Source organism: Carcharhinus amblyrhynchos, unplaced genomic scaffold, assembly GCF_965287045.1.
Source record: "Carcharhinus amblyrhynchos unplaced genomic scaffold, sCarAmb.v2.hapA scaffold_39, whole genome shotgun sequence".
NCBI lineage: Eukaryota > Metazoa > Chordata > Chondrichthyes > Carcharhiniformes > Carcharhinidae > Carcharhinus > Carcharhinus amblyrhynchos.
The window spans coordinates 6,897,150-6,911,030 of record NW_027649780.1 but is presented as its reverse complement, the minus strand read 5'-3'; the positions used below and the strand labels follow the sequence as shown (position 1 = coordinate 6,911,030).

The 13,881-nt window shown below is 41.1% G+C and overlaps 1 protein-coding gene across 1 annotated transcript in view; it reads right to left on the bottom strand.

Moving 5' to 3' along the window:
• LOC145363577 (Ig heavy chain Mem5-like) overlaps positions 1–12,575 on the bottom strand; it is a 35,236-nt gene extending 22,661 nt beyond the window's left edge. Inside the window, exon 1 of the mRNA XM_080218760.1 lies at positions 12,470–12,575. Within this exon, the coding sequence (XP_080074886.1) occupies positions 12,470–12,575 (106 nt within the window). The remainder of the gene's footprint in view (positions 1–12,469) is intronic.
• Positions 12,576–13,881: the final 1,306 nt, after the last annotated feature.

Sequence of the window (13,881 nt, the reverse complement as noted above, 5' to 3'; positions counted from 1 at the left end):
GATTCATTAAAGTAGGAATGGAGGTGCGTAATTCTGAGACCGGCAGCAGTCTTTGTGACTGTTCTTGATGCTGTCAGAGTGAGTTCACCCTCACAGGCAGGAAGACTGTTCACGGTGATAACATCAAACTGGCACCGGTTGTTTCATTCTGAGGTAATACAACTTCCTGTTTCATGCTGCCGGTTCCAAACCACACATCTCACTTCTGAGCAGAAAATAAATCCAGGGACCACAATCTGGTGAGAACATCTGTCAGTGCGGCCTATATCTGTCCACAGAGTCAGGGCAGAGTCACACAGATCACATTGCGGTCACATTTACAAATGATTCTGTTGCGATCTGTTCAGAGTTTCCATTCCCGGACATTATCGGAATGGTCAGTGGATCAGTCACTGAACTCCCCTGGATTCCGTGAAGTGGGGGAATGATAGCTGTCATCTTTCCTTGTTTGATCATTTTCTCTCCATCTGTTATTTATTTTTGTTCCTCAGCTTTTATCAGGCAACACGCTGTTCGTCTTTCTCCCAAATCTCCCTTTGCCTCTCTCCATTTCCTTGTCGAACTTTTGAAGACTTTAATTCGAGTTCAAAATCGTGAAGTTGTGAGTGGGGTAATTAAAGAGAGAATGTTTCTTCTCGAAGGACGGTCGGTAACCAATGGGCAAAGATTTATTTTATTGAACAGGGCGAGAGAATTTTAATTGTTCACCTTGACACAACAGTTGTTATGAACTGGAATAAAGAACTTGAAAGGCTGATGGAATCAGATTTCACGATAACTTTGGAAAATTAATTAGATATATCCTTCATAGAGTTAAAACTTGAAGGATTTTCGAGAATAGGTCCATTGTAATGGCCCTTAGATATCATTGTCCAAGCAATGTGTCTCCCCCCCCACCCCGTCCTTCATTGAGCCTGAATAAAATGCAATATTCATACAGCTTTCATCTTGTGTTACTCTTATCTTTTGACAGCACTTGTGTTTGTGTGTATGTTTGTGTGTGTTTGTGTGCGTGCGTGGGGGAGGGGTGTTGGAGGGAGGGGTGGGGGCGGTGAGGTGGGCTATTCCGAAATTCAATTACTCAATTCTATATACAAGCCGTCACTTTGAACAAATGAGCATTGGATCGAACTTCTTTAGGAAAAGCACAACAATCCTTAACATTTATTGCACTGTTCTTTTTGCCTCCGATGATGTTTTCATATTTAGTTTTTTCAGTCTTCACGTGTCCTAATTTTGTCTGTAACTGTAGAACTATTTGTAAGAATGAGAAGGACCGGGTTATTCACAATTATTCACCATTATTGCCTCAGATAACAGGAAAATATGGAGTCTGCCATGACTGCGCCCCGCCCCCCCGCCCCCCACCCTTGGGAATAACAGCTCTTAGTCAGGTGGAGTCAGTCACTCCTGCGGTTGCCATAGGGTTTCCAATCCGTGTTTGCCACACAAATTCCTGCGTCACTCGTCATGACAACGACACCCGCGCTAAGGCCCGAGAAATGATTGCTTTTTCATATCAGGTCTCAGTCTGACTCCGGGCCCAGCTGTCTCTGTTAGTGCTACACTGGAGCTAGTCATTCAAATTATAATGTTCTAATTCCCTATGATTATTTTTTGGAAAGCGTTACCCAATCAGTTGTGAATTAGAACCTGTATCTGATTTCCTTCATTGGACACTTGTCGATTATTATTGGACAAATTACTTTTTCCAGAATTATCAAACGCACAAGAAATGTTTATTTAAATATGATATCATGCTCTGTCTCTCTTACTCTAGAGATCCCATACATTGCTTTACATGACTCTCTTGGTCAGTTTATGTCATAATTATGCGATAATATCTGTCTATATTAGATTCGATTCTGTCTCTGTTGTTACTGCAGCATTTTTAATCATTTATAGGATGTGGGGAGCACTGACACCTGTTGCCCTTCTCTAATTGCCCCTGACAAAGTGGTGATGAGCTGCTATCTTGAATCGCTGCAGTCAGCATCACGGCAACATCACCGTTTATATCACATAAGGTCTGGACACCCTTATGATACACCTGATCCTGATTCATTGTATTACCGAGATTGTACAACCTATAGACAGCAGAAAATATTTGGGATAGTTACGATGGAATTGATGAAGATAACAGTCAAATAAAAATATTGATCCTTCTCTGGAGAGCAGCAGATGTTTCAATCCTTAGCATTAATAGGAATAAGAAGTCTGAGAATTAGAGATGTAATTATGTCCTGTCGGCTATATATCCAGGGTCATTTTCGCCATCATTTTCACAAATCAGCGCACAGTTGAGTCGTATATCAGGAACTTCAGTGAGACACTGAGAAGATCAATTTCCGTAATCTCATCGTCATTCGAGATGTGATTTATCCATTTTCCAACAGATCTCTAAAGACAGGTAAGTCAACGCTGGGAATAAAATAGTGAGGCTGTAATCATTCTGTACGCAAGATCACACAAGAGAATGGTTGCCAATAATTAGTTACATGTAAAATGTTCTTCAGTTGAAACACAGGAACTGTTTGGTGTTTTCATGCATTCATGGAAGGCAGAGATGGGCTGAAGGTTATCACTGGGAAAACTGAAGGAGAATTGCTAAAAAAGATTATTTCACCAAAGGGGGTTGTTAGAAAATAGATAATTTAAAATAAATAAGCACGCAAATGTCTATGGTATTTCTTAGACATAGAACCATAGAATTCCTGCAGTTCAGAAAAAAGGCCATCTGGCCCACCGAGTCTGCGTCCCACCCAGGTCCTCCCCTCTGCCCTATCCCCTTCAGCCCCACACATTTACCATCGCTAATCCACATACTCTAAGGGAAAATAACGGACCATTTTGCATGGCCAATCCAACTCATATGATCTGTTGTAATATAAACGAGGGACGGGTTTTGTGCAGTAATACAGAGACAGGGCCGAATACACCAGATATCGATACAGCACCTGTACTAATATGAATACAGACTGGGCCCAGTTCAGTCATTACTGAGAGAGTGTATACAGTATATTACTAACCAGCGTGCTGTTTTCTCATATAAACAGAGACACGCCATACTCAGTTTTGATAAAGACACGGTCTATTCTAATATATGCAGAGACAATGAGCTCTGTAATTTAAACTGAGACTGGTTCCAGCGTACCAGCGCTATCAGAAAATGGGGACATGATCTAGTGTGATATAAACAGAGATGTGGCCCAGTGGAATAAAAAGTGAGGAAATGCAGAGTAAAGCAATAAATGAGAAAGGGGTAGTGTGTAAAATGAACAGATGTATGGTTTGGCGCACTAATAAAGGAGAGAGCATCCAGCGCAATAGTGTAATTTTGTCACCTAGTGTAATTTTGTCTGATTCTTGCCATTGTATAATACAAACTGTGACAAAACCGATGCAGTAATTTCAAACCAAACCTTTAGATTGATATAAGGTTTGACAGGGGCAATTGCAGCAACAAATAAATCAAGAAATAGAATAATAATTAGAGACAGGATATTATTCGGTATAAACAGGGAGGTGGACTGGTCAGCAGTGATTGAGATATTGTCAGTGTTTCTTTATACGTGGCAGGTTCCAGCAATGTAATAACTGAGCAGGGGACTCGTGGAATGCGAACAGTAACATGTCCTGGTGCATTATAAGGAGAGAGAGGGTCTGGTGAAGTAACAGCGGAGATATGGAGTTTCATGACATTAGACGAGAATTAATTCCGCGCTGTCATAACTGCCAGAATGAACGGTGTAATGTCAAATGAGGCTTGTTGCATGATAGTAACAACTGGGATTTTACTGAGTACAGAATCAACTGAGAATTATTGTCATATAATCAGAAATATGATTTCGTGTCATATAAACTGGGCCACATTTAGGATAGACAAAGACTGAGTCTATTACAGAAATAACAGACGGTCATCTGTATCGTGTCGTGCCAAAAAACATTGTTTCACTGCCATCTCCTGGTCTAGCTTTGCTATTGCAGGTGTTGTGAAATGCTGATTTCAGTTGCTGTTTCTCATTCTTCCACGGACTGTATACTCAGCTGGTAAGACAAGCATATGTTGACAATCGCTAATACTCTGAGTTTACTGGTTTTCTAGACCATCACAGAAGGCACGTAATCGACAAACACGTGTGCGCCTGCAGTCACCTCTGAGCCAAATTGGGAAATGATGGAAGGTTTCCTTTTTTTGCAGGGCATTAGAGAATCTGATATATTTCTTGCCATGGCCGCAATTACGCAAACGACCTTTAAATTCAAAATTGTAATTGTATTTTGAAACCTTTTGTAGTTGGATTTGAATAGATATCTTGAGAAATTTGCATACCCTCGGAATTACTGTCGCAGAGATATTATCATTATCTTCCTTTCAACATTGATAAAGAACTTACAACAGAGAAGAAGGCCAATTTGAAGCGTCATGCATATTTTGGCCCTCTAAAGGAGCAATTCGTCCAATAACAGTCTGTACCCCACAGTCCAGCATTTTGTTCATTTTCAGACAATTATCCAATCCCATCTTGAAACCATTAAGTGGTGCTGCCTGCAACAAGCTCTCAAACAGCACATTCCAGATCTGGATCATTCACTGTCTGAAAATGTTTTTCGTGATGTCTCCAGGCTTCTTTCACCAATATACTTCAACCCGGGCCCTCTGTGTCACGATCCTTCTGCAATTGAACAGTTTCTGTCTATCCATTCTGTTAAGAACCCTCAGGATTTTGAATGCCTCATTAAAATCACATCAGCAAATTCCTGTTAAGGAATTTATTCCGAACCTCTCCAAAATATTTTCGTCACTGAACTTTCTGATCTCTGGAATCTTTGTCGTGTTTTCCCCTGCATACAGCCTATTGACTTTACATTCTGCGTTCAGTTCGGTGGTCAGAATTGGACCCAATTTTTCGGTTGACTATTTTCCAAGTGTTTTCTACAAATTTAGCACAACTTCCTTGCTTCTGCATTCTTTCCCCCAATAGACAAAAACTATTCACTTTTTTATTTACCGCTGTCTCAATCTGCCTTGCACCATGAATGATCTATGCACATATTCACTCACGTCCCTTGGCGTCTATATTCACGTTCATAGCGTTTTCATCATTTCCATTTGTCTCTTCACATTCTGCTTAACAAAACTAATCATGTAACTTTTCTCTGCAATAAGTTAAATATCCAAATTAGTCGTCCATTCCACCAATTAGTTTTTTTTTGCGTTCTGAAATTCTGCATGATCTGCTGATGGTTGGCAATGTTGCCAAGTTTGGATCATTCACAGATTTTGAAAGTCTGGCCTCCATATGAAGCTGCGGTGCAGCCCTGTATCACATGACTTTTGAACGCCCATTAAGAGAAATACCCTCACAAACCATCTCTGTCACTCAGCATAAAACTCAGACAAGTTAATTAAAATCGATTTGACCTGAACAAATGCTTGAAGAACAGTAGAGCAAATCTGCCTGTCCGCAATGTTCAACTGCACTGTGTTGCTGCAGTTTGTGATGGTTAGACTGAGAGCCTATGTCATTTAATTCAGGAAGATAACCGTTATTTTCAATCTGATTGTGCGATTTATCCAGAACATCAAAATTTAAAAGTATTCGTCTCGCAAATATCTAAGGGAGTGATGATTTCTGCCCATTCATTAATGCACAATTTTCATCTTTCTTCGGATAATCTCAATCAATTGTACTCAGTAATAAATTACTGCGGATGGGAAAAGAGAAAATTCTGCAAAATCTCACAATGTCTGACAGCATCTGCAAGGTGTGTCATCGAGTCCTGATGACCCTTTATCAAAGCTCATTCAGTGTTTGTGCACGGTCTGCGTTTCAATATTTAACATCAGTGCAATATTTAACAAATAATTCTTTGTAATGATTTGAATATCTCTGAAGTTGAATATCACTGAATTGCAAACATAACTGATCAACAGAAGGAACCGTGTCAACACAGATCGCAGATTTGAGACTGAACATAGCCAGCTTTTGAACAAACTCAGCAACATTTAAATGGAAGAGATTTAAGAATGATCTCCTCGTGAAACTTGAGTCTTTTTTATTATGGGCGTGAAACATTCAGGTGCATAAATTCCGGCCCTTCACAGGAAAGTCCAACAGATCCGCACTGAGTCTGGATTCCCTCATCTGTCTGAGTGTTTTCCCCTTATTTCATTGTTATGAAGAACGAGTTTTAAAAATATAATCTTTTAGGCAATGAGCGCCATTTCCGATAACTCACTTACAAAATCACTTGTGTCAGTTTTTTCCAGCGCAGACTACTATTAGATATGTTTCAGATGGTGATTAACCATGTTAGTCTGGACTTATAAACCCATTACATTCTGTTGTAGACTGATCGAGATGGGAATATGTGCACGGTGTTAAAATCGAAAAGTCTCTTTTCCATCAGTGCGTCAACAAAAAAAAAATCAGCGTTGCTTATTTTACAGAAAACTTTGGCGGCCGATGTCACAGAAACGATAGTATGCCTGTAATATTGAGGTTCAGGTAATATTGAGGAACGAACTGACGTCATGTAATTTTCCCTCACTCGACATGAGAAAGCTTAATGAATGTTTCTGCCCGTTTCAAACCGGGGACTTTTCGCGTGCGGGCGAACATGATAACCATTACACTAGAGAAACAGTTGGAAGAATAGTACAGGAAATCAGCCCTGTCTGCAATGTTCAACTGAACTGTGTTGCTGCAGGTTCCGATGGTTAGATTGAGAGCCCATGTCCCTTAACTCAGGAAGATAACCGTTGCAAAGTCCAAAGATGCGCGGGTCAGGTTGATTGGCCATGCTAAGAAATTGCCCCTTCGTGTCTAGGGATGTGTAAATTAGAGGGATTAGTGGGTATAATGTGAGGGATATGGGGGTAGGGCTTGGGTGGGATTGTGGTTGGTGCAGGCTCGATGGGCTGAAGGGCCTCTTTCTGCACTGTAGGGTTCTATGATTCTATGTTGCTTTCAATCTGATTGTACGACTTACGCCGAACATCAAAATTTTAAAGCGTTCGTCTCGCAAATATCTAAGGGAGCAATGATTTCTGCCCATTCATTAATGCATCATTTTCATCTTTCTTCGAATAATCTCAATCAATTGTACTCGGTAATAAAAGCCAATCACTGCGGATGTTGGAATCGGAAATCAAAACAGAAAATGCTGCAAAATCTCACAATGTCTGACAGCACCTGTAAGGAGTGAAAACGGCGCACATTAAGAGTCCAAGTGACACTTTACCAAAGCTCATTGTACAATTGGACTCAGTATTTGTTTCAATATTTGGTTATCAAAGCATTATTTAACACATATGTCTTCATTACGAATTGAATATCTCTGAAATTGAACATCACTGAATTGCAAACATAACTGACCAACAGAACGAATCGAACCACCGGGAAATACAGATCTCAATTTGGAGATTGACTATGTCAGCTTTTAAACAAAGTCAACTACACTTAAGTGGAGGAGAATCAAGAATTATCCGTTCGTGACACTCAATCCTTTTTTATTATGGGCGTGAACATTCGGGCGCAGAAATTCCAGCCATTAATAGGAAAGTCCATTAGATCCGCACGGGCCTCGATTCCCTCATCTGTCTGAGTGTTTTTTCCCCTATTTCTTCTTTGTGAAAACCGATTTTAAAATAGAATCTTCTGGGAAATGAGCGCCATTTCCCATAGGTCACTTAGAATGTCACTTGTGTCAGTATTCTGGATTACAGACAACTATTAGATATGTTCCAGATGGTGATGAACCATGTTAGTCTGCACCAAAAAAACGTTAAATTTGTTGTAGCCTAAACGAGATGCGAATATGTGCACCGTGTCAAAGTCGAAACGTTCCTTTCCTGTTAATGCATCAAAACAACATCAGCATTAGGGGTAAGGGGTAAATTTTTCACTCAGAGGGTGGTGAGTGAGTGGAATCGGCTGCCGTCAGTGGTGGTGGAGGCGAACTCGCTGGGGTCTTTTAAAATACTTCTGGATGAGTACATGGGGTTTTATGGGATTGGGGGTTATAAATAGGTGTTGATGTGATCGGCGCAACTCGTGGGCCGAAGGGCCTGTTTGTGCTGTAGTGTTCTATGTTCTATGTTCTATTCCTTATTTTACAGAAATTTTTTGAGGCCGAGTTCAGAGCAAAGACAACACGGCTGTAATATCGAGATTCAGATAAAGTTCACCAAAGAACTGAAATGATACAGATTTCCCTCACCCTTAATGAGAAAGCTCAATGAATGTTTTTGCTTGGTTTTGAACCGGGGACTTATTGCATGTGTGGTGAACATAATAACCACTACATTACAGAAACAGCTGACGGCAGCCGATAGCAAATCGGCCTGCCTGCAATGTTCAACTGCGCTGTGGTGCTGCACGTTCAAATGGTTAGATTGAGAGCCCCCCTCTCCTACCGACCCCCCCCCCCCCACCACCACCCTGCAACCCCTTCACACCCCCTCCACCCCCCACCCATGCGACTTGTTTCGGAAAGATAAGCGTTGCTTTCAATCTGATTGCTCAACTTACATTGAACTTCAAAACTTAGAAGCGTTCGTCTGGCAAATATCTGGGGGAGCAATGATTTCTGCTCATTCACCCATGCATCACTCTCACCTTCCTTCGAATAATCTCAACCAATTGCACTCAGAAATAAAAATAATTTACCGTGGATGCTGGAATCTGAAACCAAAAGAGAAAATGCTGGAAAATCTCACAGAGATGGGCAACATCTGTAAGGAGTGAAAAGGGCTGACGTTTCGTGTCCAGATGGCATTCGTCAAACTCATTTTACAATTGTACGCAGTATTTGTTTCAATATTTAGTATTAGTGCATTATTTGACATAGATGTCTTCCTTATGAACTGAATATCTCTGAAATTGAAAGTCACTGAATTGCAAACATAACTGACCAACAGAAGGAAGCGAGTCACCAGGTAATGCAGATCGCAATTTTGACATTGATCATAGTCTACTGTTAGACAAAATAAGCCTTTAAATGGAAAAGATTGAAAAGCCATCTGTTGTTTGCACATGAGTCTTTTAATTATGGGCATGAAACATTCACGCGCATAAATTCCGGCCATCTTTAGTAAAGTCCAGTAGATCCGCACTGCGTCTTGTTTTCCTCATTTGGCTCAGTGTTGTTTCCTATTTCTTTGTTATGAAGAATGATTTCCAAAAACAATGTGGTGGGAAATGTGCGCCATTTCCTCTAATTCGCTTCCACTATCACTTGTGTCTGTCTGTTTGAGCATACACTGCAATTAGACATGATTAAGTATGTTCGTCTGCACCTATAAACCCATTAAATTCTGTTGTAGGTTGAAAGAGATGCTAATGTGTGCAGACTGTCAAAATCGACAATTTTCTGTCAGTGCGTCAAAGGAATCAGCATTTCTTATTTTACAGAAAACATTTGAGGCCGAGCTCAGAGCAAAGGTAAGATGGCTGTAACATTGAGATTTAGATGATGTTCAGCAACGATCTGAAATCATACAGATTTCCCTCACCCTACATGGGAAAATGGATGAATGTTCTGCCCGGTTGTGAAGCGGCGATCTTTCACGTGTTAGGCCAATGTGATAATGACGACACGACAGAATCAAGAGATTGCGCCACGCCGCCTATTGTCCCGACTACAATGTTGAACCACATTGTATTGCTGCAAGTTTTCATGTCCAAGTTGAGGGTCCATGTCACTTAATAGAAGAGCAAATCCGTTATTTTCAACCTGATATCTCAACTTAACTTGAACTTCAAAATTAAAAAGCGTTCGCCTGGAAAATATCTTAGGCGGCAACGATTTCTGTTCAATCATTAATACATCATTCTTATCTTCCGTCAAATAATTTCAAAGTTATATCAAATATTTGCAGTTATTCAAAATGTATTTTCAATACGTTTATTTAACACAAATGCCCTCATTCTGAATTGAATATCTCTGAAATATACAACATTGTCTTGCAAACATCGCTGACCAACAAAAGAAATAGAGTCACTGGGTAATACCCATACCATGATGTTTATTTGAGATTGATCACATTTATCCTTTAAAGTAAATAAAATGTAATTGAATCCCCTTTATTCTGTGTGTGAAGTATTCTGGCGCCTAAATCTTGTCCATCTATCGGAAGTCCAGGAGGTCCGCACTGAATCCCGATTTCCACATCTGTCTGAGTGGTTTTAACGAATTCTTCACTGTGAAGAGTAATTTTAGAAAGGTGCTTTACGAAATGCGCCCATTTCCTCTAGTTCAGTTGCAATTTCAATTGTCTGTCTTTATGAGCGCACAACACTATTCGATATATTTCAGATGGCGATTAACTACGTCAGTCTGCACCTCTAAACCCAGTAAATTCAGTTGTGGACTGCAACTGAGTTGCGAGTATGTGTACAAACAATGGAGTTCTTTATTCCCTGCGTCCTCAGAAATTGCATTTCTGACTTTCTTAAATACATTTGACGCCGAGATCAAAGCGTGAGATGACCATGGCACCGGATTTGCATGAGGTTGAGCTATGAAACATCACGCAGATTTCGCTCATACTTAATGACAGCGATCCAACAGTGTTTCTGCCTGATTTCGAACCGGGGACTTTTCGGGTGTGAGGCGAACATGATAACAAATGCACTTCAGGAATAGATGACAATGCCCACGTGCAGTTTCACTTGCATCTGTCTTTTCTGAGCACACATTACTACTAGACATGTTTCAGATGGTGATTAATTACGTTAGTCCGTCTTTCGCACCTCTGTACTCATTGCTTCATTTCAAACAACTTTCATTGAACACATGATCACCATGAGTAATGACAGGAAGCGCACATGTCAGGATTTGACCTTCATTTAAAAAATCCCATTCTTCCCCGGGGCCGGGAATAAAGTCTCAATGTTTGCAATCCTGTTGTTTATATTGACAGATAGTTATTCAGCCTGTGTTCCCGTATGTGTGCTCTCCAGGAGCCAGTCCACTGCTTCCACGCAAGGTCCTTTACCCCAAAATCTCTTTATATTTCTACTGTCTGTCCTCGTTTTTCATGTCAACAACGGCCGCGCACACTCTTATATTGTATCAGAGTTGTTAGAAGCCAACTGCAAGGAACAAAACTCAGCTCAGTTCAGTTCTGGCAGCTGCACATTGGAACCCACGCTTCCGGGGGAACTGGAGTCTTAACCCAGTGCCTTAGAGCGCTCGGCCACTCCACCACGTTAAAGCACCCTATCACCATGTTATTTGTTGATATTGTCACTGAAATTCATTCGAAGCAACCGGAGCTGGGAAAGGCCGTAAGGAGGCTTGAACCTGCTCCTTCATTGGATCAGCTAATCCTTAGCCGTGTGACAAGGAGAAATCATCTCCACTCAGAAATATAATGAGCTGCAGTAAAGGACTGGCACCATTTAAACTGTCCTTAACCTCGTCTGATTCACCAACTCCAGCTAGAAATGACACAAGAGCATCTTGTTGAATTTGCTCAGGGTCTTCACTTCAGGACAAGATTGTGGCAAGATTGTGTTTTGTATATTCGACCAGTCACTGACTGACATTTGTTTTCACAGATCTGCAATCAAAACAGCAGTGAAAGTGTTTCCATATCTCTGCTCCAGCTGTGATACAAGTTCATCCAGCTGGAAGATTAACATTGTTTCGCCGTTCACAGACGCTGTGAGGTGTGTTTTCATTAAATTACTAACACAACAAAAAGTTATTCACTCTGTGATTGAGAATCGAATCCAGGGCCAAGTGCTGAATCCTGATCAATGCATCCGCTGGGAAGCTAATGTGTGAGAGTTGTAACAAATTGATCTCTGTGCTCATTGTTTCATTTCTAATAACTTTCACTAGAGACGTGTTCATCATGAGCAATGATGGGAAACGTAAATGCCAGGAGTTGAACGTCAGTTATAGAATCCCAGTCCACCTACTGGGCCGGAAATATAGTCTCCATGTTTGCAATACTGTTGTTTATATCGTGAGATAATCTTTCAGCCTGTGTTCCCGTGTGTGCTCACTGTCGGAGCAACTCCTTCCACGCAATCTCCTTTACCCCAACAACTGTTTAGTTGGTACAGTCTCTTCTCATTGTTCCTGCCAAAAACGATCCTGCACACACTCACAAAGAATCTAAATGGTGGTGATGGCATCCAGGTCCTATTTTCACCCATTCTCCTCGTTGCTTGTTCCTGACTCTTCTATTCAACCACTCTGCTGGATGGATTTTCTTGCAAAGATCTTTTTTATTTGTAAAATATATGAAAGAACATTCTGGACAAAATGGCCATGCACGAATATTCGAGTGGTCTACAAAAATCGAGTTGCATTCTAAATATTTCAGTTAATTGTGACACATATAACATGAACTGTGTAGATTCTATATGAATCATCGGGTCCGATGGGGTCTTAACATTTCCCCACCCTCAAATCACGATGGCTGAAAGGACTTACACGGCATCCTTACCTTTTTGCACATCTGGGATGGACGCCTCAAGTTTCAGTGCATCCCTCAGCACGTAGTCCTGGACTCTGGAATGTGTCAGTCTGCAGCATTCAGTCAGGGACAACATTTTACACTGGAAAACCCCTTTTCCCCCCATTTATTTCACCTTAACTGCTCTATTGATTCAGTGGTTTATCTCTTTCTCCTTTTCTAAACATGGAACATGTACACCTCTCCCATGCTCTGGCACCACTCCCAAATCCAAGGAGGATTGAAATATTATGGTCAGTATATCCGATATTTCCACTATACCTGTCCTCAGTCAACCTCATACTTCGAACCCATACCAAGTAAATGTTTGATTTGTTTGTGATACAACATGTTTTGGATTGAAAGGAGTTAATTGCACTTGTTTGTTTATTGAGTGGAATAAATGGCAGCCTCCAAGGATCCAAACTGTGTCATTGGAGGGTTTCCCTCTTCTATTAATAAGGCATTCCTTTCAATGGGAGTGCAAACTGTGGCACTCACAGCTCGAGTGAGGGGGGAGGAGAGATCAGAATCTGAGAGTAGATTGGAACATTACAACAATGAATCAGAATCTGAGCACAATAGATTGGAATTTTTCAACAATCGATGAAGATTTCCTCTTGAACCTTGTCGAGTCCATTGATGTTCAGAGACCATGGGATTACCAGATCAACGATGTACTGATGCGTATTCAAGAGGGATATTATCCCGTCCTCGCTATTGTTGGTGTCCCTGGTAAGTTTCTGTATCCAGTTATTTATTCTAACTGTCTTGACTGCATTATTTTTTTCTGGTTATTTACCCTTTGGAAAGAATGAATTCATTCTCTTAAGCTCCAGTTACTCATTCCATTCCGTATCCCACTGTTCCACGCCCCTCTCTGGCTGCTATCAGAGGCTGCCCACAACCATCAATCTCCCTTTGACCCTGACTGGATTTCCAACCCCATATTCTCTCCATCCCAAGTCCTGTCCTCAACCACCTCAATAATATCACACATCCCCACTTCTGCCTCAGCCCAGCCCATCTATTGAATAATTCCTCATCTCCGTGTGAATATTCTCATTATTGGTTTCACTACTGCAACTAATCCCGTTCATCTGTCCATTCCCCAGATTCCTGCAAATCCTTCCCCTTCAGGATTTGTCCAATTCCCTGTTTGAAGCTAATTTCGCTCTCCCAGCTGTCTATGATATTCATATCCACATGGTCAACGGTGCCAGCTTACAAATGCTCCAAAGCAATAGAATGATGTGGGAAGCTCTCACGTTTACTTCTCGCTGTCTCCGGTGTGGTATTCACGTTGGAAGGGATGTTTTAACAGCTCTGACACATGTCTTTGTAACTTGGTCTGTACCTGCCCACTGGACTCCTGTGTTAGTGACTCTCAGCAGGACATGTGC